Here is a 27,600-nt window from a genome sequence, read left to right on the forward strand (position 1 = left end):
TTATTATTATTATTATTATTATCTGGAGGCCACCTAGTTGCCTTCTCCTCTTCGAAGTTGTTTCCCATCCAGCAAGTGGATACTCACAGCTCTATGAATCTGCGCATCTCCTGGGTCCCCCACATCCCCGAATACGACATCCACCTCCGTTCTTTAGCAAACACCTTAAGGACAGGAAACTGGGTGGCATTCTGCTGTGTGCAAACGTGCGGCCAATCCCAACAGTTGACCCGTGCAAGAGAGATAGCGGAAGATCCTGCAAAATATTAGAAGTCCTTCATTTCAATATGGTTTGCTATTACCTGCAGTTTCATGTATGCATTCAAGTCTGAGAATGTGTTTCTTACTATGACAGAACAGGTCATACTCTAGGTCAAAAGGAACTGGAATGTTTCTGGAGACCGAACAGTGAGTGGAATCTGCCTTTTCTTATTAGTTCACTTGTCCAGAACACAAAACAGACCGTTCTGGGACCAATTAAGCCCTTCCTTGAAATGCCACCGTTTGTGCCGAGAGACAAACCCGCTCCAAACTTGGCTCAAGTTGGCACTGAAGGAGAACCCTTCCAGTAAAGAACAGTCACGGCACCAGGAAAAGAGAATCAGACACAAATACAACCTGGCATTTAAATTAAACCAATTATACACATAAAATAGAAAAGAATGAAATCTACATTACATTACAGGAACAAAGCTTCAATGTTTCCTGTTAAGGACAGCCAGTGTAACACTGTGGTTTGAGGCCTGAATGAGGACTATAGGTTTTTTTTAATGTTTTTATGGCTCTAATCTGAATTGTTTTTAATATTAATGATGTTTAATACTGTTTTAATATTTGTATATTGCAATGCTTTTGGTGTTAGCCGCTCTGAGTCTCCTGATGTAGAGAAAAAGCCGGATATAAGTAAACATAATAATAATAATAATAATAATAATAATAATAATAATAATAATAATAATAATTTTTTTAGTGTTAGGAGCGACTTGAGAAAATGCAAGTCGTTTCTGGTGTGAGAGAATTGGCCGTCTGCAAGGACATTGTTCAGGAGAGGCCCGGATGTTTTGATGTTTTTACCATCCTTGTGGGAGGCTTCTCTCATGTCCCAGCATGGAGCTGGAGCTGGAGCTGACAGAGGGAACTCATCCACATTCTTCCTGGGTTGGATTCAAACCTGGCAGCAACCCAACCTTCAAGTCACAAGGCTTTAACCCACTATGCCACCGGGGGCTATAACAACAACAACAACAACAACAACAGGAGACCAGGGTTTGAATCCCCATTCAGCCACTGAGGAATTTGGGGCAAAACACACACTCTCAGCCTCAAAGGAATAAATATATATTTACTGTAAAATATATATATTATAATAACCTCCATTCAAGGTCCTGATGGTGAACTACTTGTCTGAAATTGCCATTTTCAACTGGCCTCTGTTTTTAGACTGCTGTTTCAAGATAATTTTACTATGTTGTCTTCCCCAAAATTGTTTTAATTCAGTTGCTGTGAGTTTTTCGGGATGTACGGCCATGTTCCAGAAGTATTCTTTCCTGACGTTTCGCCCACATCTATGGCAGGCATCCTCAGAGGTTGTGGGGACAATCGGGATCCTCTTATCTCTGAAGGAGTCTACTGTATACCATGCAGCTGTGGACAAACGCAGTACTGCCCAGACACAAATCAAGGAAAATGAAAAAACATTGCAGAGTGCAGATTAACTCAACCAGAGAAGTCAGCCACAGCAGAGCACTTGATGAACCAACCTGGACACAGTATATTATTGGAGAACACAGAAATGCTGGACCACTCTCAGATCCACCATGTCAGACTACACAGAGAAGCTACTGAAATCCACAAGCAGGTGAACAATTTCAATAAAAAGGAGAAAACCAAGAAAATTAACAAAATCTGACTACCAATATTTAAAAAGACTCTACATCAGGACAGTAAATAAAGAACAACACTGAGAAAACAGGGGAATTCCAGACAGGAAACAATCAGGGCCAGCTAACACCTCCCAACCAAGGATTACCCCAGGCAGGAAGCAGCCAGACTTTGAAGCTTCAAGGCTAGTCAGTGCTAATCAAGGTGGCCAATTGAAACATTTATTCCTGCCTCAAACAGACAAGAGTTCTTTCTCCCATCCTGGACATTATTCCACAGATATATAAACCCCACTTGCCTAGTTTACAAGTGGTGCCTGCTATAGATGTGGGTGAAACGTCAGGAGAGAATGCTTCTGGAACATGGCCATACAGCCCAGAAAACTCACAGTGATTCTGGCCATGAAATCTTTCAACAACACAGTATTTAAAAAAATCAAAGTTAAAATCCATTAAAACATATTCAAAGTTAATGTGTTGCCAAACTACATTCATCCTGCAGTGTAGATGCACACTTAGAGGGTACCAAGCCTATGTACCGTGTCTTACTTCCAGGTCTGTTTACAAGGTCACAATTTCATTGCAACTGCAGGAAAAATCAGTTGCAAGCACTGAAACATCTGTTCATTGTTTCTGCTTTTTCCAAAAAAAAAAAAATTTGTATTGATTACAGAGGCTGAAGTTGCTCCTGTGACAAATGGCCCTTTTGCCGCTTTCCTGCATTGTGTCAAACCAGTGGTCGATATGTAGAAGCCATGAACAAAGCCCTCTCAATCCACTTGGTGATGTCAGTCAACCAGGAAAGCAGAGTTCCTGGAACGTCCAACGTAAACACTCCAGAGTCCTTTGGACTATTATTTAACTAATCCGAGGAGCAGCCTTCCAGCTGCAGCTGTCCATCCATCACTGCGATGTGTGTGTTTCACAGTCCTTCCAAACCAAACTGGAGGACTTTCATGCAAAGTGGGGAAAAGCACACTCTTCTGGAGGACCTCCGAAGACACACTTAGAGATTTGCAAGGCACAATCTGCCTTGTTCTAAGAATCTTAGAGCTGCGAGAGACCCCCAAAGGCCATCTAGTCCAACCCCCTTCCGCCAGGAAGAAGGCACCATCAAAGTCAACCTGTCAGATGGCCACCCACCTGGCCTCTGCTTAATAAACCTCAGGAAGCCCGGGTCGGGTTAAGCTCCCAAGCATTAAATAGCCCAGCTTGCCGTTTACCTAAGCAGCCCGAAAGACAGTTGCATCTGTCAACTAGGAAATTTAGGTACGCTTGGTGCAGGAGGCTAATTTAACTAAGTTACAACACCATAAAACTGAAGCAGCACGTGGTAAGGAATGAGGACGTACAGCATTTGGTGTCACTAATGGATGGTGAAGCAACAGCTCCCCCTGTGGCCGGAATCAAGCATACCCTCATGAAGCTGGAAATGTTAAAATTGCCTCTGTGTGTGTCTATACTGTATGTTGTTTGTCTGATGGCATTGAATGTTTACCATATATATGTTCATTGTAATCCGCCCTGAGTCCCCTTCGGAGTGAGAATATACTGTAAATAAATGAATAAATAAATAAATAAGAGAAAGAGACCTATCACACTTCCCAGGAGCACTTTCCACTGCCGAATACCTCTTACCACCAGGAAGCTCTTCCTTTTCTATTCCTACCATTTAAATCCATTGCTCTGTATCTTAAGTCTACGGAGAAACAGAAAACAAGCTTGTCCCCTGTTCAATATGTCCCCCTTACAAATATTTAAATATGGCTATCATTCTATTTTCTAACCATATTTGAAATTCATATTCATGACATGAATATTTTTTATTTTTGCATTTACCTTGTTTTTAAATTTTAATGGGTTGTGTCATGTTGTTGGGGATCAGCAAGAGACTGGGGATTTCTCAGAGGATGAGGGGGATGATGGGTTTCCAGCTGACGAGTCTGTGTGTAATCAGGGTGAATTGCAGGCTTTAGATCAAAAAGAAGTGCAGGCAGTTGAAGATGAGACAGGAGTTTTGGATTCCAATGTTCAATGGACTGGCGAAAGGTCTATTTCTCTTTGGGAATCAGCCTTTAGCTGATGGGGAGTTTTCCTGGGATATCAGATTAGGTCACTGGACAGAGGGAGTGAAGGATGGATTAATTAGGCATTCAGAAAGACCCCATGAGAAATCCCTGAAACCCAGGTATGTGAGGCATGATCTCATGGCTTCTTGGTCGGGCTTGGGCTTAAATTAAGTGATGTTTACGTGGTGTCTCAGAGCAGACAATGTTGCCAAAAAGTTCAGGTTCCTGTCTCAGCTCTCAAGTTCATGTTTCAAGTTTCCTGTGTTTGCCTATGTTCCTGAAAGAGTTTTTCCTTGAGAAAAGCTCTTGCTTTCATGCTTATGGATTTATGCTTCATGTACCTTGCCATTTTTGGACAACTGCTCTTTTGTATATGGACTACTGCTATTTTATAGCTCCTTTTCTACTGCTCTTTTGGGAAATGCCTTTCCCCCCCTTTGTACAAGCTTTTCTTAATAATTTGCTTGAATCTCTATGGGGGGGAACGATAAGATAGAACTAGAGCTAATAACAACTGCTACTATTACTACTACTACTACCACTACTACTACAATTATGGCAATCCTATCATGTGATATTTTTCCTGGCATGACTGTTTGAACAACTTTGCCTTGATTTTCCTCTGAGGCTGAGAGAGTGTGACATAACCCAAGAATATTGGGGAAAGGCCATCCTGTTTGGCCACATACATGTGATCATCTGCATCCAAGTATTTGGCTCGGGGAAAAACCTTTCCTCTGTCTAAAATACCAATGTCTGGATCCCAATATGACTGATATTGTTGTGTGCCTTCAATTTGTTTCCCACTTATGATGATCTTACCATACAGTTCATTCTGACCCACAATTTCGGTGGGCTCTCCTTCTCTAGAGATTTTAAAACGAAGTCTGGATGGCCATCTGTTGGGAAGGCTTAGATTGTGCATCGTAGAATGGGGTTGGACTGGATGGTCCTTGTGCTCTTTTCCAGCTCTATGATTCTATGAGTAGGTAAATAAACTGGGAACAATTGCCCTGAAAGTTCCCGAGAGGCTTCATTGCATTACACTGATGGATCCGCTTCGAGTTTTAGTCTGAACTTTAAAAATGGTATGCAAGCTACGGACACCACAGCCCTTAAAAATTCTATCTAGCACTTTACATATAGCTCCTTTCAAGTTCAGACTAAAACCCAAAGCAGGCTTGCATATACACACACTTAACATTCCTACATCAATTGAGGTTTTAAAGAGGAAAGGATACTCTTTGAAAAAGTACACCAGAAATGGCTAAAATAACTACTCAGGCCCATACCTTTCAGCTGAGCTGCCACCTCAACGTAGGTCTGCATTACGACCAGTGAAACAGCATCCCCTGAAGAACAAAGGAAGAAATATGTTATTTTAGATGCTTTAAGGTCTCTTGTCTCTACAGTCAAACCAAAATTCTTTCATGAAGAAACACCAAACTCTATACCAAACCCTCTCTCCACTGCATTTTGCCTGCAGCATAATATTCTGCAAAAAAATTGTATATATATTTTTATTGAAGTTTCCATGATTGATTACATCAAAAGAGTGAGAACATGATTTGTATAGAAAGTGAAGAAAAGCTAGAGTGCTTAGAAGAGAACGAGAAGAAAAAATTGTGAAGATTATATAACAAAGAGTGTGTGTGTATATATATATGTATATGTGTGTGTGTGTATATATATATATACAGTAGAGTCTCACTTATCCAATATAAACGGGCCGGCAAAACGTTGGATAAGCAAATACGTTGGATAATAAGGAGAGATTAAGGAGAAGCCTATTAAACATCAAATTAGGTTATGATTTTACAAATTAAGCACCAAAACATCATGTTATACAACAAATTTGACAGAAAAAGTAGTTCAATAAGCAGTAATGCTATGTAGTAATTACTTTATTTACGAATTTAGCACCAAAATATCATGATATATTGAAAACATTGACTACAAAAATGCGTTGGATAATCCAGAATGTTGGATAAGCGAATGTTGGATAAGTGAGACTCTACTGTATGTGTGTGTGTGTGTGTGTGTGTGTGTGTGTATATATATATATATATATATATATATATAGACTAGCTGTGCCCGGCCACGCGTTGCTGTGGCGAAGTCTGGTGGTCTGGGAAATAAAGTATTGAGGAATTGGTGGTAGTTAAGGTCAAGGGTAAACGTTTTCCCCTGACGTTAAGTCCAGTCATGTCTGACTATGGGGGTTGGTGCTCATCTCCATTTCTAAGCCAAAGAGCCGGCGTTGTCCGTAGACTCCTCCAAGGTCATGTGGGATGACTGCATGGAGCGGCGTTACCTTCCCACCGGAGCAGTACCTATTGATGCACTCACATTTGCATGTTTTCGAACTTCTGGGTTGGCAGAAGCTGGGGATAACAGTGGGGGCTCTCTCCGCTCCCCCAATTCAAACCTGTGGCCTTTCGGTCCAGAAGTTCAGCAGCTCAGCGCTTTAACATGCTGCGCCATCAGGAGATATTATTTCCTAAAGGTTGTGAATATACAATATTTCTGATTGGTTTTTTTGTTTGTTGGAGGCAAGTATGAATGCTGCAATTAGGAAAAATGATTAGGATGTAATGGCCTTGCAGCTTTAAAGCCTGGCTGTTTCCTCCCTGAGTGAATTTTTTGTTGGGAGGTGTTAGCTGGCCCTGATTGTTTCCTGTCTGGAATTCCCTTGTTTTCAGAGTGATGTTGTTTGCGATATTTTATGTGCTTCTACTGTCTGTGGCCCTGAGAAAACAGGCTTTGCCAGACTTTGATTATGGGAATACTTTGTTGGGAGGTGTTAGCTGGCCCTGATTGTTTCCTGTGTGGAATTCCCCTGTTTATTTACTGTCCTGGTTTTAGAGATTATATTGTTCTGCATTATTCTATCCCAGTAATTATTTCATATTAAAGAAGAATCTCACTTATCCAACATTCGCTTATACAATGTTCTGGATTATCCAACGCAGTCTGCCTTTTCATAATCAATGTTTTTGTAGTCAGTGTTTTAAATTCATTGTGATATTTTAGTGGTTAATTTGTAAATACGGTACAGTAGAGTCTCACTTATCCAACATAAACGGGCTGGCAGAACGTTGGATAAGCGAATATGTTGGATAATGAGGAATTAAGGATAACCCTATTAAACATCAAATTAAGTTATGATTTTACAAATTAAGCACCAAAACATGTTAAACAAATTTGTCAGAAAAAGTAGTTCAGTACACAGTAATGCTATATAGTAATTACTGTATTTATGAATTTAGCACCAAAATATCACGATATATTGAAAGCATTGACTACAAAAATGCGTTGGATAATCCAGAACGTTGGATAAGCGAGTGTTGGATAAGTGAGACTCTACTGTATATTTCTAATCTTATATTATCTGCTCAGAACTGGATTATATGAGGCTCCTTCTTCACAGCTGTATAAAATGCACACTGAAGTGGATTATATGGTAGTGTGGAGTCAAGATAATCCAGTGCAAAGCAGATAATATAAGATTCTAAATGGGTTATATAGCTGTGTGGAAGGGCCTTGAGTCTACACTGCCATATAATCCAGTGCAAATTAGATAATCTGTGGAAGAAGTCTAAGTGAGGCCTAAATCTGCCTGTCCCCTAACTGAAACCTGGCTGTCCCTTGGTTGCTAGGCAACCAAGTGGGCAGAGATTAGCCCTCTAAACTGGCAGCAATTGGATAAAAAAAATATTGCTCTCCCTCTAATTAGGACTTTATTTTTCTTTTCTTTTTGTTGTATCAACCTTGAGGCGTGGATGATGGGTTGTGTTGTCAAATTTTGAGGTTGGGGGGCCTGTACTTTTGTTGTTTTGTGAATCGCCGTGATGCCATCACTCTTTTATATATATAGATAGTGGAAAAATAATAAGATAATAGTAACAATACTAAAAAAAAATCAAAGAAAGAAAAAAGTGGGATTTATTTGGGAATATTTTGCAAATTAAGCTTATGCAAAATTCACTCTGCATAATACGTCCAGTGGAGTCTCCTTCTTTGGAGGTTTAGAAACAGAGGCTGGATGGTCATTTGTGGGGAGGGCTTGAGTTGTATCTCCCTGCATGGCAGAATGGCTTTGGACTAGATGGCCCTTAGGGTCTCTTCCGACTCCAAGATCCTAATCACAATGACATCACATATTCAGTTATCTTCCTGTCCTTCTCTCACCTCCTTCGGAGGTCTTTAAATAGAAACTGGATGGTCATCTGTCAGGAAGGCTTGGATAGTATCTTCCTCCATGACAGAATGACCCTTGGGGATCCCTTCCAGTTCAGTGATTATATTTCAGTTTAACAAAGCCTCTTATAACAAAGGTCTTTTAAACAAAGGCTTATTAATGACTGACATATTTGTTTTTTTAATTTTTGCATTTACCTTATATTTAAATATTGATGGGTTGTGTCATGTTGTTGGGGCTCAGCAGGAGAATCGAGATTTCTCAGAGGCCGAGCGGGATGATAGGTTTCCAACTGAGGAATCTGTGTGTTATCGGGGTGAATTGCAGGCTTTTCCCAGGATATCAGATTAGGTCACCGGACAGAGGGAGTGAAGGATAGATTAATTAGGCATTCAGAGAGACTACGTGAGAAATCCCTGAAACCCAGTGTAATGAAGTATGAATTTTGGTTTACAGATGTTATGTTTAATTATAGGTATATGTTTTTAAAGGGTAAGTATTAGAGTAACCAGTGTGTGGGGGATGGTAGCCAGCTCAGCATTCTGAGGCAGGTTGGCATAGAAATGTAACTATTTCGAAGCTAGCAAGAAAGGGGCGGAGCTAGCTGGATGAAAAAGGAGGGAATGTTTTAAAAAGAGTTCAGTCTGTGATCGGGAGAGTCACAGGGAATAGACTGGTTCCAGGTTTAGGGAAACGAGGGAAGTTCAAATCTCAGTCTGTGCTCTGATGAGGCACAGGGAAGATTGATTCTAGGTTGGTGGGATCAAGGAGACTCAATTGTTCATTTTGAGTCGGTTTTAAATAAGTTTGGTGACTTATTTAATGTAGTCTGTGTCCTGGAAAGGCACAGAGAATCTGTGATAGAATATCACAGGTGTGACTGTGGTTTGAAGTCACTGGATAGTCCAAGTTTCAGACTTTGGGAACCAATCCCAGCTGGACTCACAGAGATCCATTGAAGTAATAGTTTAAAAGGAGCAGAGGAAGAGGTTTTAACTACTTTAAGTAAAATAAGTGATGGTTTAGAGAGTTTAATTCATCTCGTTCTAGTATTGTAACTGTTAATAAGAATACCTCTAAGTGAAACATCTTTTGTAACCACCAAGCTTGTGCCTGAATAAACTTGTTATTGTTCTTTCAACATCCAAGCCTCTGTCACATATATTCTAAACCAAGTTACGCTATCATCTAAAGCAGGGGTCCTCAAACTTTTTAAGCCGAGGGCCGGTCCACAATCCTTCAGACTGTTGAGGGGCCGGATTGTCATTTGAAAAAAAATACAAATTCCGATGCACACTGCATATGTCTTATCTGTAGTGCAAAAACAACAACAAGAACAAGAACAAGAACAATGAAAGAACAATACAATATTTAAAAATAAAAACAATTTTAACCAACATACATTTATCAGGATTTCAATGGGAAGTGTGGTCCTGCTTCTGGCCAATGAGATAGTCAAGTTAATTAGGGTTGTTGTTGTTGTTGTTGTTGTTGTTGTGTGCCTTCAAGTCATTTCAGACTTTGGGCGAGCCTAAGTCTAACATTTATTTATTATTTATTTATTGCATTTATTTACTACATTTGTATCACACCCTTCTCACCCCGAAGGGGACTCAGAGCAGCTGTATGTACATACAATATATTATACTAGCTGTGCCCGGCCACGCGTTGCTGTGGCTTAGTCTGGTGGTGTTGGTCAGTCCAGATTAGGTTGTATTTATGCTGTGACCTCCACCCTTCTTTATACTCACATTAGTAGTAGTATTTGAAGTCTGTTACCTTCTTCAATTTTTGTGTTGATTGATAATTGCTTGAGATCCCTGTTGTCTTTTGTTTGTTGTTAATTGTAATGTCTGATTCTGCTGAGTGCGGTTTATATTTTTATTGTGGTACAATAGTCTTTTTTTTTGTTTTGCCTGTGTAGGTGTTTATTATTATTGTTGTTGTAGTGGTCATGAAGGTTGAATAAGTTAGATGCTACTGTATTGTTTTTTGGAGGCCCAGTGTAGCACTGACTGGCCTCTCAGCCTCAGTGCCTGGCTGCTTCTTGCCTGTGATGGTGTTGATTCTTATTGTTGTTGTTGTTGTAATTGTTATTATTGTAATTGTTTTTTTGGAGGCCAAGTGTGAATGTAGGGATTGGGGAGGTGGATGAGTTGTGTTGTCAGATTTTGTATTTGTTATAGTCACAATGCGTTGTTGTGAGTTTTGTGGGTCCAGATTGTGGTTTTGTGGTGTGGTTGTGTTGTTACAACTGAGAGGCAAGGCTTTTGTGTTGTGTTGCCAAGTTTTGTATTTCTGGGGCGTTTAGTTGTGTGCCAAGTTTTGTATTTCTGGGGTGTTAAGTTGTGTTGTTATAGTCACGATGCATTGTTGTGAGTTTTGTGGGTCCGGATTGTGGTTTTGTGGTGTGGTTGTGTTGTTACAATCAGGAGGGAATGCTTTTGTGTTGTGTTGCCAAGTTTCGTATTTCTGGGGCGTTTAGTTGTGTTGTTATAGTCACGATGCGTTGTTGTGAGTTTTGTGGGTCCTGTGTGGTTTTGTGGTGTGGTTGTGTTGTTACAACTGGGAGGCAAGGCTTTTGCATTGTGTTGCTAAGTTTTGTATTTCTGGGGTGTTTAGTTGTGTTGTTATCACATGATGCGTTGTTGTGAGTTTTGTGGGTCTGGATTGTGGTTTTGTGGTGTGGTTGTGTTGTTGTAACCTGGAGGCAAGCCTTTTGCATTGTGTTGCCAAATTTCGTATTTCTGGGATGTTTAGTTTTGTTGTTATAGTCACTGCGCAAACAACTTTATCATTTTATATATATAGATTATTAGCATAGCACAATATTAGCATTATATATTACTATGTTGAACTATACCACTATACTGTAATATTATTAGTAATATTATATGTAATATACAATATATAATTAATATTATTATATGGTATTATTATTAGTGTTACATTGTATTACATTATAATATTATTATCAATATTATATGTATATACAATATATTATAAAACTGAGGGCGGGGGCCAGGTAAATGACCTCGGAGGGCCGCATCTGGCCCCCGGGCCTTAGTTTGGGGACCCCTGATCTAAAGTGAAGAAGAAGAAAGAAAAAAAGTAAAAGGTCTCCTCCCTGAGTCTTTGGTGGTCGCACGTTGCTGAAATAGGAGGTACCTCCTTGTCAACTGGAGCCGCCACGTTACAAATTGGTGGCAGCAGGTGGATAAAAAGATTCCCCCTGCCTGAAAGAACCTTAGACGTTCATAGTCCTTCACATTCATGAGGAATGATCTCATGGCTTCTTGGTCGAGCTTGGGTAGAATTTGTAGCAGCATCAGCTTTGGGGAAAGATGCATTCTGCATCCTGGTTTGAAAAGAAATTCTGCTCCTGAGTTGAAAGTGTTTCTTCTGTTTAATTGTGTGGTACTCACTTTGAAAGTAGTTGTTTTTGTGGCTGCCACAAACTATGTTGAATTGGTTGAGACTAAACGAGAAATTCATCGAAAGACTAGAGCAAAATGTGCTGCAGGATATCCTGCAAAAACAAAGACCATTATGGCTTTTGGGATGCCAAAGTATGCTCTTTGAAGCTTCCTAACGTCCCCATTCCCAAACTTTTCAAAATATATTTCAGGTGGGGGAACTGGCCAAACTGGCTAATGAAACTCATTGGAAACTTGCTAATTTATCTTTTGACTTACAGCTGGCGTAAAACAGCACCGCGATGGGGTTGGCCTTTGCGAGCATGGAGCCGAAGGATTCCTCTGTCAAGGTCTGGATGTTTTCGAAGGAGAGTTCGTTTTTCCGGTCTCTGATGACGGATTCCACCACTTGGTCATCCTCAATCTCTGCGGGACACAAACATAAAGCCAATTGGCAAGAAACACATCCAAATATCCTCCTCACATTAAGGAGGAAGCCGGGTTTGGTGTCTGCTGCTCCAGAAACTAGGACACAATGGAGCAATGGGTTCAAATTGCAGGAAAAAGAGATTCCGCCTAACACCAGGAAAAACTTGTTCAGAAATAGAATATTGTGTCTTGGAACGTAATAGTATCTCCTTCTTTGGAGAATGGCCATCTGTCAGGAGGGATTGGATTGTGTCTTTCTTCCTTTATGGCCGAAGGGGGTTAGACTGAATGGCCTTGAGGATCTCTTCAAACCACTAGGATGTTATGACTAAAAGTAAACCAAATTTACAGTATAATCTGGTTATGGGGGTCTTTGGATAACGTATTATTACAGTCTGGCAGTAGGGGATTCTGGGAATTGCGCCTCCCAAAAGGAAACTTTCTCAGCTCTGTGCAATTTTATCCTACGTAAAAAAGTTGAATTTAGAAATATTTGTTTATTTATCATTTATTACAAGAATTTATATCCTGCCCTTCTCACCTCCGAGGGGGAACTCACGGCGGCCTTACAATTAGCATCATTAGACACTGAACAAACCAGTTTAAAACATAATGTATGAAAAACATTACTGTTAAAATAGATAACATTAGTTAAAACATCTATATAAATATACATTCAAGGGTGCATTCCAAATCATGATCCAGGTCTGTCCATTAGTCATCCTAATTTCCAAATAGAGAAGAAAGAATTGGTTATTCTACTTACAGAGACAAGCTTATAATGGTAAGGAATTGGAAGATAGTAACCAATCTCATGCTGGAAGCATGGCATGGGGAGATATATGACATGTAGCTTTAAATTACAAATTATCAATGGGAATGAGGGTGCTTAGAGAGAAAATTAAAATATCAGAATTCGATTCATATTGGTCAGTTACATTAAATACATTTTAGAGAGTGACTAGGGGAAACAATACAACCTTGTTGGACACGAATTCTAGATATGGCAGTGGTTTATTTGTTTGCTTATATATTTATGGCGAAGGAAATGATACTGTATATACTCAAGTATAAGCCTAGTTTTTCAGCCCTTTTTTTAAGACTGAAAAAGCCCCCTCGGCTTATACTCAGGAGAGGGTCCTGGTTGGCTTATATTTGGGTCAGCTTATATTCGAGAATATATGGTACATTTATTATTTTTTTCTATTATTATTGGCATTATTACATTTATTATTTTTCTCTATTATTGTTGCTACTATTACATTTATTTTACTCTATTATTATTATTATTATTATTATTATTAATAATAATAATAATAATACATGTATTATTTCACTCTAATATTATTATTGCATTTATTATTTTACTCTATTTATTATTACATGTATTATTTTCCTGTATTTATTATTATTATTACACGTATTATTTTACGCTATTATTATTAAAAGGATACATAAGCACATTTACATTGAAGAAGATGAGAATAATGACTTGATCAGAGTTGGACAGTCTTATCTATGTAAATATTCAAAAACATTTAACCTACTGATGACTCAATTAATGTAATTTTATTGGTATCTATTTTTATTTCTGAAATTTACCACCCTCGGTCAATGTTTTCCCAGTTTTTTTGTGGTAAAATTAGGTGCCTCGGCTTATATTTGGGTCCGCTTATACTCGAGTATATACGGCATTTATTCAGGCCTGGGTGGTGGATCTAAGTGTTTGTAAAATGCACATTATTTTGTATACTGTTTATATAGGCCCGGGCTGTGGTGCAGGCTGGAGAGCAAGCCAGCTGCAACCAGCTGCAATAAATCACTCTGACCAGGAGGTCATGAGTTCGAGGCCTGCTCGGAGCCTATGTTTGTCTTGTCTTTGTTCTATGTTAAAAGGCATTGAATGTTTGCCTATATGTGTAATGTGATCCGCCCTGAGTCCCCCTCGGGGTGAGAAGGGCAGAATATAAATGCTGTAAATAAAATAAAATAAAATATTGAATGTTGTTAATGTAAGTGTAAAGATAATTATAAAAAGTTATTCTTGGTAGAAAAAAACATTTTGATTCTGAGATTTAAAATATTTTATTTACACAGAATTTACACATGAAGCCGGAAGCTGGAAAATGTTAAAATTGCCTTGGTGTCTGTATTTGTATGTCGTATGTCTAATGGCATTGAATGTTTGCCATGTATATGTGCATTGTGATCCGCCCTGAGTCCCCTTCGGGGTGAGAAAGATGGGCGGAATATAAATACTGTAAATAAATAATAGATATCTAAATCTCCTTGCTTGTGTACCCAATGCAGCTAGAGTCTCTTTATGTGTATTTGTTAATGTGGGATTTGTGTATTGATAGTGTTTAAATCCAGTTTGTGCCATGCTTGTATTGCAACGGATTGCATCATCCAGAATGTACCATAGTGTGGAAAGAGTCAATTGCCAAGAAGCTACGATGTGTGGCTGGAACTAGGGAGTATCCAGACACAAGTGTTTGTGCATAATGACTGCATCAGTTCAGTTGAGTTCTGTCTGCCTAGAGTTCGAGTCAAGCTCTGTTGGAGAACAGAACAGTCCTGTGTTCGTCTGTCGTCTGCAAGTCTGTTTGCGTTGATTATTGCTGCATACAGTAAAACTTTGTAAATAGTTTTACCAACGTCTCTGAGTGTCTCTTCGTTCTGCGCTCCACTGCTTCCATCCAACTACTGCTGCGCTGCAAATACTCTGACAGTATTGCTCAGTGGTATGCTCTGTCTCATTGTGAACAAAATAAAACCACCCTTTTTAATGCTTGAAAAGTTTTTGCGACTGGACCATGGCTAACCCCAAGAGGAACGGGATTACTCATTTACCTTGTTCTGCATACTCTTCATCTTCGTACTCTTCTTCATACTCCTTCTCCTCCTCCAATGGTTGCATATCCCCTTCCACCAAGGCAACGATCTCATCTACATCTTTCAAAACCAGGTACTGAACAGGGGTGCCCTACAAAGAGGCCAAAGACGGAAAACAAGGGATCATAAGGACAAATGCAAGATACTCCACTTAGGCAGAAAAAAGGAAATGCAAAGATACAGAATGGGGGACGATGCCTGGCTTGACAGCAGGACGTGTGGAAATGATCTTGGAGTCCTTGTGGACATGAGCCAACAACGTGATGCAGCAGCTAAAAAAGCCAATGAGATTTTGGCCTGCATCAATAGGAATCCAGTGCCTAGATCCAGGGAAGTCCTGCTCCCTTTCTATTCTCTTCTGCCTTGGTCAGACCACTTTACCTGGAATCACACTGTGTCCCATTCTGGGCACTGCAATTGAAGGGAAATGTCATAATTGTAGAATATGAAAGGTCCCTTAAAGGGCAATGAAAGAAACGAACCTCTTCAGCCGTCCTGATGGCCACGTTATGCTGGGGAAGAATGTCCGGACCAGCAGAACTCCTGTTGAAACAGAAATCAGAACTGAAAAATGGGGGAAACAATGTAATATCTAGGGTTCGGTTTCTGCATCAGGCTACAGGTGTTATGAGTCAGACGCCAGCCAATATAAACAACTCAGTTTATTGCAAAAACAACACAAAGGAGCCTAAGAAACAACCAAAAAGAGGCTCAAAACATTTTCTCTTCAGTGTGAGGTAATAATGTCCAAAAAGAACTCAAAAGACCCAAACTTGGGATATAATCTGGAATATCCTGGGAAATAATCCAGATTAAAACAAACTTAGTTGAAAAGGCTGGAAACTCGCTTCACCTGCTGGTTGGAGCTAAACAAACACATGAAAGCTACCAGCAGTAACCCACAGTGACCAACGGCCACACAATGCCCCAAAACGTTGCTAAAGCAAAACCACGTTGTAAAGGAGAAGTCACAGCTGCCACATCTGGTCCGCGTCGTTAGGGAGAGGTCACAGGCGTCGAGTTCCAGTCCAAGTCGTCAGGGAGAAGTCACAGTCAACGAATTCCAGTCCAAATCATATGGGAAATGTCACAGTCACCGAATTCCAGTCCAAGTCGTATGGGAGAAGTCACAGTCACCGAATTCCAGTCCAAGGTAAACACAAAGAGCCAAAGCGACGGAGGCAAGCCGGCAGCTAATGCATAAAACCAACACAGGACAATCTAGCGCAAACCCACACAATGCCAGCCCCCGTTGCCACTAAAAACCCGAGTTAACACTTACGTCCCAAAGCAGTCTTCCAAACATGTCTTCTGAAACAGAGATCCCGAAAAGCGCCCAACAAAACACCTTGCCGATTGCAAAGTTACATTAGCAACAAACTTACTTTTATCTACAAGTCCTCCTCCGAACTTGAGCCAGCCAACGCCCCATCCACAGCTGGTTGCTGCAAATCCTCATCAGAGCTGGAGTCGCCCAACGCCCCACCTCCAGCTGCAGCCCTTCCACCATCTCTCCAGCCAGACCACCTTCTATCCAAACCCATAACTCCCCAGGACCCATCTGTATCTTCTCTGTGCCATCCCTCAAATGTACCACTGCTTGTGGGTTCCTCAAGAATCTCTCGGATCTCCTGAACCCCAGTCCAATCCATCTCCTCACTCCCAGAGTCTGACATCCCATCCTCCTGACTCCCAGCCCCACAATCCCCTTCAAAACCTTCAAAGGTATCATCATCAGAGGGCTCCATAATTATTTCCCGGATTCTCTTCCTTTGTTGCTCCTCATCGGAGTCTTGCTCACGAGTCGTCTTCCTGCCTCTTCTAATACAACTAGTAGTATCTGTGACTCCATCACAACAACAGGTGCCCTTGTGCTTTGCTACTCTGCTGCTGAGTACACATCTCACCACGTTAAAACAGCGGATGTGGATTGGTATATTCCCCATTGGCATGCTTCACCCACAGCAACAAGATATTGTAGGGGGAAAACAAACATAATAACATGTTCCCATGTTATGGTTAGTTTGTATGTTTGTGGGAGACGGATTTCCAAGATAGCTCCAACTTCCAGAAGGCACTGTGACGCTCACCGATGACAGATTTGGACCAAACTTAGCACACAGATGAACCATGACCAACAGAAAATACTGGAGGGGTTTGGGGGGAATTGACCATAGAATCTGGGACTTATGGTTCACCCACATCCTGGGGCATTCTGAATTCAACCAATGATGGATTTGGACCACACTTGGCAAGCATACCTGATATGCCCAACTTTGAATAGTGGCAGAGTTTGGAGGGCACTGACTTTAGAGGATGGGAGTTATAGTTCACCCACATCCAATGAGCACTGTGTACCAAACTGATGATGGATCCTGACCAAACTTGGCACACATACCCAACATGACCAACTTTGAATGCTTGAAGGATTTGGGGAGATTGACCCGACATGATGGGAGTTGTAGTTCACCCTGAATCCAGAGAGCCCTTTGACCTCCGCCAATGGCTGATCTGGACTAAACTTGGCACACAGAACACCCATGACCAACAGAACATACTGGAGCAGTTTTGGGGGAGTGACCCATCATGGTGGGAGTTGTAGTTCACCCTGCATCCAGAGAGCAGTGTGAACCCAAATGACATCTAGAAGACCAATTTTGGTATGCCTACCCAACATGGCCAATTTTGAATATTTGGTGGGGTTTGGGGGTGACTGACCATGGAATCTGGGAATTATAGTTCACCTGCATCCAGAAAGCACTGAACCCAACAGATGACGGATCTGGACCCAACTTGGTACATAGACCCAACATGGCCAACTTTGAATATGGGCAGGGTTGCAACAATGAGAGATGGCGATGGGAGTTGTAGTTTACCCATCATCCTATGCATTTTCAAATAGGTCCATTCTTAAAATGCAAAAGCCAACAATGAATATTTTGTATGTTTTTCATTATAAATGGCCTAATCCAGACATGGCCGAGTATCTAAGTTAGTTTGATATAAAGTGCCATCCCAAGTATCTTCTGTCTTATAGGGCAACTATCCCCTGTAGTCAAGGCATTCCTTACCAGTGATGTCTAGAATAATCATTTTTAGTAATTTTTTGGTCCATATTAACCATAATGGTTGGCAGATTCTGGGATCTGGAATCCAAAAAGTATTTTTGCCCCCCCAAAAGAAGCTTAAATAAACCCTTTACTCCAAAAAGTTGGGCAAAAGTTCTCAAAGAATGCACAACAGCACCCCCTGGTGGCGGCTGCGATATTGCCACCATCCCTTGGTCAGTCCCAACTGCAGGGAGAAATATACTAAATCTATCTACTTTGGTAAAAAAAGATTAAAAGAGATTCATCAACCTGGACCTAATGCAAAAGGAGATTTGGTAGGATTTTTTTTACTATTCTTCAAGCTATTCATAGTCTCCCTACCGTTTTCATTTCACTGCAATTTCCCAACATCAAGGATATGGAAACTGAAATTTCAAGATATTAAAATGCAGAGTTGGCTAGTAGTAATAGTGCCCAGCCTTTCCCTCAAGACTGGTCACCTTACAAAGATATACCATTTAAAAACCTACAAAATGTATTAAAACAGAACTATTTTTAATGAAATAAAACATGGTGATCAAAGTTTTCTAAATACAAAACTAATGTTTCAGAAAACATTCGGCCCTCCACATTTGTCGACCTGACTAAAAATGTCGTCCAGGTGCTACTTTATAGTCAATTTATATGAGAAATTGATCTTTGAGTCCTTCTGGAGGACCTAGAGATTTTAATTATTCTATTTATTTATAGAGGTAATAGAGAAGAAGAGACAGAGAGTTTCATCTGTGCTGATGATGGTGCCATTACTGCTCAAGCAGGGAGCTTTGAAATGGTTGAACAGAAGCTCTCTGAAGCTTTAGGTGTTCTTACTGCTTATTACAGGGGAAACCAAATCAAGAAACAGGGTCTATGATAATAAAATTTGAAAATGTTTCTGCTCCTGATTTGAAAGTGTTATTTCCCACTTAATTGTGCAGTCCATACTTTTGAAAGTCATTGTTCTACTAGCATCTTTCAAAAAAGGAATTTTTGAAAGCATCTTTCAAAAAGGAATTAAAAACTTGGTTCTTCCACTGCATTTTTGAATAACCTAGTCTCCATGATCTAAATTTAAAAAATAATAATAATAATCCACTATTTTTTGCACTGTTCCACTTTTCCCTATATCTAACTGGATGTCCTTCCTCACTCTAACTGTTGAGAAATGCTTGCACTCTGTCCTTTTTGCCCTGAAGCACCTTATAACTCCAATCAGGGGCGGTTCAACTGCGAGGCAAATTAGGCACTTGCCTGTGACGCCATCGTCCCGGGGCCGCAGTTGAGGCCCCCGGGAGAATGGCACCACCCTGCCTCCTTCTCCTTTGGGCCTTCTGGTGCCCACGTTGGGCCTTGGTCATTCCTTAATCCCTCCATATTATCCAACATTTTTGCTTATCCAACGCTTTTATTTTTCAGTGATTGGTTTGGAATTCTGTTCGCCTACACTTGAAAAATACCTAGGGTCAGCCCTGACTCCATTATTGCACTAGAGTTTTAATGGCCCCTCCATGCTATCCCCTTCCTTCAACCTGGTGGTCCATTTTATCTTATTCGTTTTATGTTCTAAATTAGTTTTATTGTTATTGTATTGCTCCTGTACAATGTCGATTTTACTGCATATTGGAATATGTTGTTTTATCTGTTGTACTTTGTTTTATTGCTCTCGGGCTTTTGCCCTGTGTTAGCTGCCCCGAGTTCCTATGGGGAGATGGAGGCGGGATAGAAAAATAAAGTTGTTATTATTATTATTATTATTATTATTATTATTATTATTATTATTACTCTAGAACAGTGATGGCCAACCTATGACACGCGTGTCAGCACTGACACGCCTAGCCATTTTTGCTGACACGCTGCCGTATGCAGATTGATTGGATGACTATGTCTTTTGTGGCCAAATTTGGTGTGATTTGGTCCAGTGGTTTTGTTGTTTACTCCATGGGAATTATGCACATTACATTTATTTATTTATTTATAAAAATATATATATAAAAGGGTAATGAAATTTCGGCCTAGGACAAAACAACAAAACTACACATCCCAGAAACACTAAACTTGCCAGCACAACCCCTCATCCATGCCTCTACGTTCATACAGCAAAAAGCTCCAGCTACCCCAGAAAACGGCCAGGCTTTGAGACTGCAAGGCTATTCACTGCTATTCCACCTGGCCAACAAAGGATTCCCATAAGCCACAGCAACGCGTGGCTGGGCAAAGCTAGTATATATATATAGAGTATATTATCATATTATTACTATTATATTATTATTATATTATTCCTTATTCATGACTACATTGAAACTAGAATAGAGAGAAATCAGCATGGAAACTGCAAGAGGTACCATAGATCGTTGTACATGGAAATAATGGTAGTAAATAGTTTTTGATTTATTAAATACAGTTATATATTACAATTATATATTTTTGTTATTTAAACTATACATATTGTGAAATTATGTTTTTTTTCTCGAAGTGACACACCACCCAAGTCATGCTAGGTCTTTTGGTGAATTTTGACACACCAAGCGCAAAAGGTTGCCCATCATTGGTATAGTATATAACAGGGGTCCTCAAACTTTTTAAGTCGAGGGCCGGTCCACAATCCTTCAGACTGTTGAAGGGCTGGATTATCATTTGAAAAAAAAAATACAAACAAATTCCGATGCACACTGCATATGTCTTATTTGTAGTGCAAAAACAACAGCAGCAGCAGCAGCAACAACAATGAAAGAACAATACAATATTTAAAAATAAAAACAATTTTTACCAACATACATTTATCAGGATTTCAATGGGAAGTGTGGTCCTGCTTCTGGCCAATGAGATAGTCAAGTTAATTAGGGTTGTTGTTGTTGTTGTTGTTGTTGTTGTTGTTGTGTGCCTTCAAGTCATTTCAGACTATTTATTTATTTATTTATTTATTTATTATTTACTGCATTTATTTACTACATTTGTATCACACCCTTCTCACCCCAAAGGGGACTCAGAGTGGCTTACAAATTATATGTACATACAATATATTATATTATTAGCACAGCACAATATTAGCATTATATATTACTATATTGAACTATACCACTATACTGTAATATTATTAGTAATATTATATGTGATATAGAATATATAATTAATATTATTATATGGTATTATTATTAGTGTTATATTGTACTACATTATAATATTATTATCAATATTATATGTATATACAACATATTATATTATAAAACTGAGGGCGGGGGCCAGGTAAATGACCTCGGAGGGCCGCATCCGGCCCCCGGGCCTTAGTTTGGGGACCCCTGGTATATAATATATGTTCATTTTTTTTGTTCAACAATAAATGTGAATTCTTCTTCATAGAAAAATAAGACATTCTCTGAAAATAAGACCTAGCACATCTTTGGGAGCAAAAATTAATATAAGATACTGTCATATTTTCGGGGAAACACAGTATTATTACTCTAGAAACTTCATTTTTGTGGCTGCCACAAACTACGTTGAACTAGTTGTGACACGATGAGATATTCATTGAAAAACTAGAGCCAAATGGTGCTGCAGGATGATGTCCCTCCTGCAAAAACAAATAAACTTTTCCCATGTTTTTATGATAGTACCAATGAGGAAATGACATTTATAACCCAGGAACAAAGATCATGTTGCATAGCGTAATGAGACATTATAGTTTTCACGAAATACCGTGGCAAAAGGAGAACGCCGGCTTTGCCCAAGAGCCTCCAGGCCAGCGACTCGGCTGTGCTCCGGTCAGCTTCCAAAGTCTCTTTGTGGGTCAGAATGAAGACCAGGGGGAGGCCCAGCTGCAAGGAAGGCGGTGAAACCTTTTGAGGGTCTTCAGCCACTTCCATCTGGAAAAAAAAAAACAGAAGTTGTTTATTCCCTGCACCATTTTTGCACCCATTTTTGGGTGCCTCTGCACCAGGCATGGGCCAACTTGGGCCCTCCGGGTGTTTTGGACTTCAACTCCCACCATTCCTAACAGCCTACCGGCTGTTAGGAATGGTGGGAGTTGAAGTCCAAAACACCCGGAGGGCCCAAGTTGGCCCATGCCTGCTTTAAGAGCTATTTTAAAAGCATACAAATCCATTAAAACCCTATATCCCTAACAACAGCAAATGTGCTCTCATATGCTATAAAATCTCAAGATGTTGTTGTTATGTTTACGTATTTATATCCCGCTTTTTCTCTCAGTGCATTCTCGAAGGCTTTCATGGCCAGAATCACTGGGCTGCTGCGATTTTTTTCAGGCTGCATGGCCATGTTCCAGCAGCATTCTCTCCTGACGTTTCGCCCACATCTATGGCTGGCATCTACACAACTTCTGTTGAAAATGAGGCAAGTGGAGTGTATCTGTTGACCCTTATCTGTGTAAAGCAAGTGTGAATGTTGCAACGAGCAAGCTCGAATAGCATGGAGTAGCCATGAAGCTGCAACATCAGTCAGTGAAGGTAGCCTGGCTGTTGTTGCCTGAAGGCATCCTCTGTTTGGGAGGTGTTCACTGGCACTTGATGGCTTGTTTTCTGGAGTTCTCCTGTTTCTGAGTGCTGTTCTTTATCTACTGTCTTAATTCTGGTGTCTTGACATCACTCAGAAACAGGGGAATTCCTGACAGATAACAATCAAGCACCAGTTAACATCTCCCAAACAAAGGATGCCTCTAGGCAACAACAGCCAGGCTACCTCTATGCAAATATCCACACTGATTTGACTTTGAAGCTGCAAGGCTGCTCAATGTTAGTCAAACTTGCCAATCAAAGTGTAGTACCTTCTCCCAGGCAGGAAGCAGCCAGGCTTTGAAGATGCAAGGCAATTTAATACTAATTTTTACTATTTAATTGATTTAACTGTGTTGTATGATTTTATTGGTTTTGCTTTTGGGCATTGAATTTTTCCAATTATTGTAACCCGCTTTGAGTCCCCTCGCGTGAGAAAGGTGGGGTAAAAATGTTGTAAATAAATAAATAAAGGTGGCCAATGGCAACATTCACATTTGCTTCAAACAGAGAAGGGTTCTTTCTCCCACCCTGGACATTATTCCACAGGTATATATACATTCCACTTGCCTCACTTCCATCAGAATAATAATAATAATAATAATAATAATAAAACTTTATTTTTGTATCCCGCCCCATCTCCCCGGAGGGCCTTGGGGTGGCTCACATGGAGACAAAGCCCGGTACATCATAAAATAAAGTGTCAAATACATTTTAAACACGAACACATAAAACAAGAATATAAAACAAGCACATAAACAATAAAACATGATAAACAGTAAACAAGGCACTGTTAGGGAATTCGATGGGGTCAGGCAATAAAATATATATGTATGCATCAGTCCAATTTCTGGAGCTGAAGAACTTCTGAAGATGCCCTTAGCCACAAATGCAGGTGAAACGTCAGGAGAGACTGCTGCTGGAATATGGCCATACAGCCCGAAAAACTCACAGCAACCCAGGAGACTCAACGTTCACAACTTCCATAGACGTGGAGAGAGAAAAAAGAAGTAAGAGGCACAATGGATCTGTTCCGGGTTTTAGTCCAAACTGAGAAGGGTGGTGTCCAATGTTAAATTCTTACCCTCTACAGAATAACTTCCAATTCTTTAAAGTTCAGACTAAAGCCCGCTACAGATTCAGCATGCTGTCACGAGCAAAAGTGAGTGCAGAAGAATCTGGGGCAGAATTTGGGGAGGTCTCCGCCACCACCCGCCGTACCACGAGGGGTTCCCGCATCAGCTTCAGGAACTTGTGGACGCTCAGCGTGGTCAGTGGCCACTCCATCCGGGTCCTTCGGCATGGCTGGGATGGATCCGTTTGCACGGCACAATGGCAGAAAAAGAGCTGTGAAGAGGGGACTTCGGGTTCTCCGCTGCTGTAGGACAAAGAAATACACGAGAAGGCGAACTTCAGCAGTAAGGACATGTATGGTATGTCAGGGAATCAGCGCCCCCGACTAATTGATGAGCTAGGTCCCACCTCAGCTCACCCATCAGACCACTCTGCAAATGGCGAAAGTGGCACCGACCAAGAACGACAACTTCGCTGATTTATATCTGCTTATGGCAGTGGCACTGAAGCTTTATTTACAATATTTACAGTGCTAATTGACCAAAGCTATCTGGACACGTGTTGCATCCACAAGTACAAACGTGGAACACCTACGCCTCTCTCAAAATCCGTTCTCTGTGCACAGAAGCACCTCCTCTGCATTCCACAGCCCATGATGTATCTTCCTGTCACATAGCACAAACAGAAGTCTTTGCCATTTGCCCTTCCAGCTATCAATCAAGGCTTGCTGCAATTAACTCCTTGACTGTTGAAATGCTTGCCGGAACGAAACACACACAATTCCAACAGCAACAATAGATTAAACCATTTCACTACATATCACAAAAACACTAACATGGTACTATGTAGACTTTAGGCAGAAAAAAACCCCTGAAATTCACAGATATAGGATGGGTGACACTGGGTTGAAAAGAGTCCAAGTGAAAGGGATCTAGGAGTTTTAACAGAACATAAAATAACTTGAGTTGAAAGGGTGATGTGACAGCTAAAAAGGCCAATGTGTGGGGATTTGTAAAGAGGCACCATGAAGAGAGTGTGTTGACTGGGAAGGACATGTGTCGACAGCTGATTTGCTGAGCCAGCCAGGAGCCAGATTTTGATTGGCTGCTGTCTCTAGCTTAATGCTGAGGCAAATGGTTTTAACTGCCACTTTCACCTTGGAGAGTGAAGACAGCACTGACTGGAATTAGTTAGGGAAGGAAAGGACTGTGAACTTTCCGAAGCCTGATTATTTATAAGGAAAATGAGGCATATTTAAAGACTGTTTAAAAGGACTATTTATTCCCTCTGTCCTCTGTGTGAATTCAGAGAGACTGCTGTATATATTGTTGTCCTGTTTGACCTTTTGAACTGAAGTAAAGTTACTGTTACTTGTTGTACAAGCCTGAGTGACACTTTATTATACTGCAGGATATATTTTGGCTTAGAAACTGTGGTAATGCTTCTATTTATTTTTAATCTACAAACTCTAACACAATGTGGTTCTAGGCTGCGTCCATAGGAGTCTATAGTGTCTGCAAATAAAGGTCCCACTCTCTTCTGCTTGTTTTCTGCTGCTCCGGAAGCCAGGACATAAAAGAGCAGTGGATTCAAATTGCAGAAAGAGATTCGACCTAAACATTAAGAAGAACTTCCTAATGATAAGACCTATTCCACAGGGGCATAGGCTACTTGATGTCTAGTGCATTCTCCTTCTTTGGAGGTTTCTAAGCAGAGGTTGTATGGCCATCTGTTAGGAGGGCTTGGATGGTGTCTTCCTGCCAGGGAAAACTCAGAGAAAACGCCAGCCAACCACACCGATGACGAGGAAGTCACAGGTACCTCCTCCAGGCCAACTTGAATACCATTGAATACCCTTGCAGCATCAAAGCCTGGCTGCTTCATGCCTAGGGGACTCCATTGATGGCCAACTTCAATACCATTGAATAGCCTTGCAGCATCAAAGGCTGGCTGCTTCATGCCTAGGGGACTCCATTGTTGCCCAGCTTCAATACCATTGAATAGCCTTGCAGCATCAAAGGCTGGCTGCTTCATACCTAGGGGTCTCCATTGTTGCCCAACTTCAATACCATTGAATAGCCTTGCAGCATCAAAGGCTGGCTGCTTCATACCTAGGGGACTCCATTGTTGCCCAACTTCAATACCATTGAATAGCCTTGCAGCATCAAAGGCTGGCTGCTTCATACCTAGGGGACTCCATTGTTGCCCAACTTCAATACCATTGAATAGCCTTGCAGCATCAAAGGCTAGCTGCTTCATACCTAGGGGACTCCATTGTTGCCCAGCTTCAATACCATTGAATAGCCTTGCAGCATCAAAGGCTGGCTGCTTCATACCTAGGGAACTCCATTGTTGCCCAACTTCAATACCATTGAATAGCCTTGCAGCATCAAAGGCTGGCTGCTTCATGCCTAGGGGACTCCATTGTTGCCCAGCTTCAATACAATTGAATAGCCTTGCAGCATCAAAGGCTGGCTGCTTCATACCTAGGGAACTCCATTGTTGCCCAACTTCAATACCATTGAATAGCCTTGCAGCATCAAAGGCTGGCTGCTTCATACCTAGGGGACTCCATTGTTGCCCAACTTCAATACCATTGAATAGCCTTGCAGCATCAAAGGCTAGCTGCTTCATACCTAGGGGACTCCATTGTTGCCCAGCTTCAATACCATTGAATAGCCTTGCAGCATCAAAGGCTGGCTGCTTCATACCTAGGGGACTCCATTGTTGCCCAACTTCAATACCATTGAATAGCCTTGCAGCATCAAAGGCTGGCTGCTTCATACCTAGGGGACTCCATTGTTGCCCAACTTCAATACCATTGAATAGCCTTGCAGCATCAAAGGCTGGCTGCTTCATACTTAGGGGACTCCATTGTTGCCCAACTTCAATACCATTGAATAGCCTTGCAGCATCAAAGGCTGGCTGCTTCATACCTAGGGGACTCCATTGTTGCCCAACTTCAATACCATTGAATAGCCTTGCAGCATCAAAGGCTGGCTGCTTCATACCTAGGGGACTCCATTGTTGCCCAACTTCAATACCATTGAATAGCCTTGCAGCATCAAAGGCTGGCTGCTTCATACCTAGGGGACTCCATTGTTGCCCAACTTCAATACCATTGAATAGCCTTGCAGCATCAAAGGCTGGCTGCTTCATACTTAGGGGACTCCATTGTTGCCCAACTTCAATACCATTGAATAGCCTTGCAGCATCAAAGGCTGGCTGCTTCATGCCTAGGGGACTCCATTGTTGCCCAGCTTCAATACCATTGAATAGCCTTGCAGCATCAAAGGCTGGCTGCTTCATACCTAGGGGACTCCATTGTTGCCCAACTTCAATACCATTGAATAGCCCTGCAGCATCAAAGGCTGGCTGCTTCATACCTAGGGGACTCCATTATTGGTCAACTTGAATACCATTGAATAACCTTGCAGCATCAAAGCCTGGCTGCTTCATGCCTAGGGGACTCCATTGATGGCCAACTTCAATACCATTGAATAGCCTTGCAGCATCAAAGCCTGGCTGCTTCATACCTAGGGGACTCCATTATCAGTCAACTTGAATACCATTGAATAACCTTGCAGCATCAAAGGCTGGCTGCTTCATACCTACGGGGAATCCTCTTTATGCCACCTTCCATGCCACGAAGAAAACCCCACTAAGGACTACGCCACAGCAACGCGTGGCCGGGTACAGCTAGTATACAATAAAATACAAAAATATAAAATACATTCCAGTTACAACAAATTACTGTATATGCTCGAGTATAAGCCTAGTTTTCAGGCTTTTTTTTAAGACTGAAAAAAAAACCCTCGGATGAGGGTCCTGGTTGGCTTATATTTGGCTCAGCTTATACTCGAGAATATATGGTACATTTATTATTTTTCTTTATTATTATTGGTATTATTACATTTGTTATTTTTCTCTATTATTATTGGTATTATTACATTTATTATTTTCTCTATTACTGTTGCTACTATTACATTTATTTTACTCTATTTTTATTATTATTAATAATACATTTATTACAGAATCACAG

At 40.8% G+C, this 27,600-nt stretch overlaps 1 protein-coding gene across 2 annotated transcripts in view; it reads right to left on the reverse strand.

Annotated features, from left to right (window-relative positions):
* The window catches only part of txndc16 (thioredoxin domain containing 16), an 88,373-nt gene that overhangs the window by 35,341 nt on the left and 25,432 nt on the right, over nucleotides 1-27,600 (reverse strand). For both annotated transcript variants that reach the window (XM_062968677.1, XM_062968678.1), the window contains exons 8-14: nucleotides 23,706-23,862; nucleotides 21,673-21,839; nucleotides 15,373-15,433; nucleotides 14,849-14,981; nucleotides 11,846-11,992; nucleotides 5,242-5,301; nucleotides 88-256 (exon numbers count right to left, since the gene is read on the reverse strand). In XM_062968677.1, the coding sequence (XP_062824747.1) occupies nucleotides 88-256; nucleotides 5,242-5,301; nucleotides 11,846-11,992; nucleotides 14,849-14,981; nucleotides 15,373-15,433; nucleotides 21,673-21,839; nucleotides 23,706-23,862 (894 nt within the window). The remainder of the gene's footprint in view (nucleotides 1-87; nucleotides 257-5,241; nucleotides 5,302-11,845; nucleotides 11,993-14,848; nucleotides 14,982-15,372; nucleotides 15,434-21,672; nucleotides 21,840-23,705; nucleotides 23,863-27,600) is intronic.

The sequence above is a fragment of the Anolis carolinensis genome, chromosome 1 (assembly GCF_035594765.1).
Source record: "Anolis carolinensis isolate JA03-04 chromosome 1, rAnoCar3.1.pri, whole genome shotgun sequence".
In the NCBI taxonomy this organism is placed as follows: domain Eukaryota; kingdom Metazoa; phylum Chordata; class Lepidosauria; order Squamata; family Dactyloidae; genus Anolis; species Anolis carolinensis.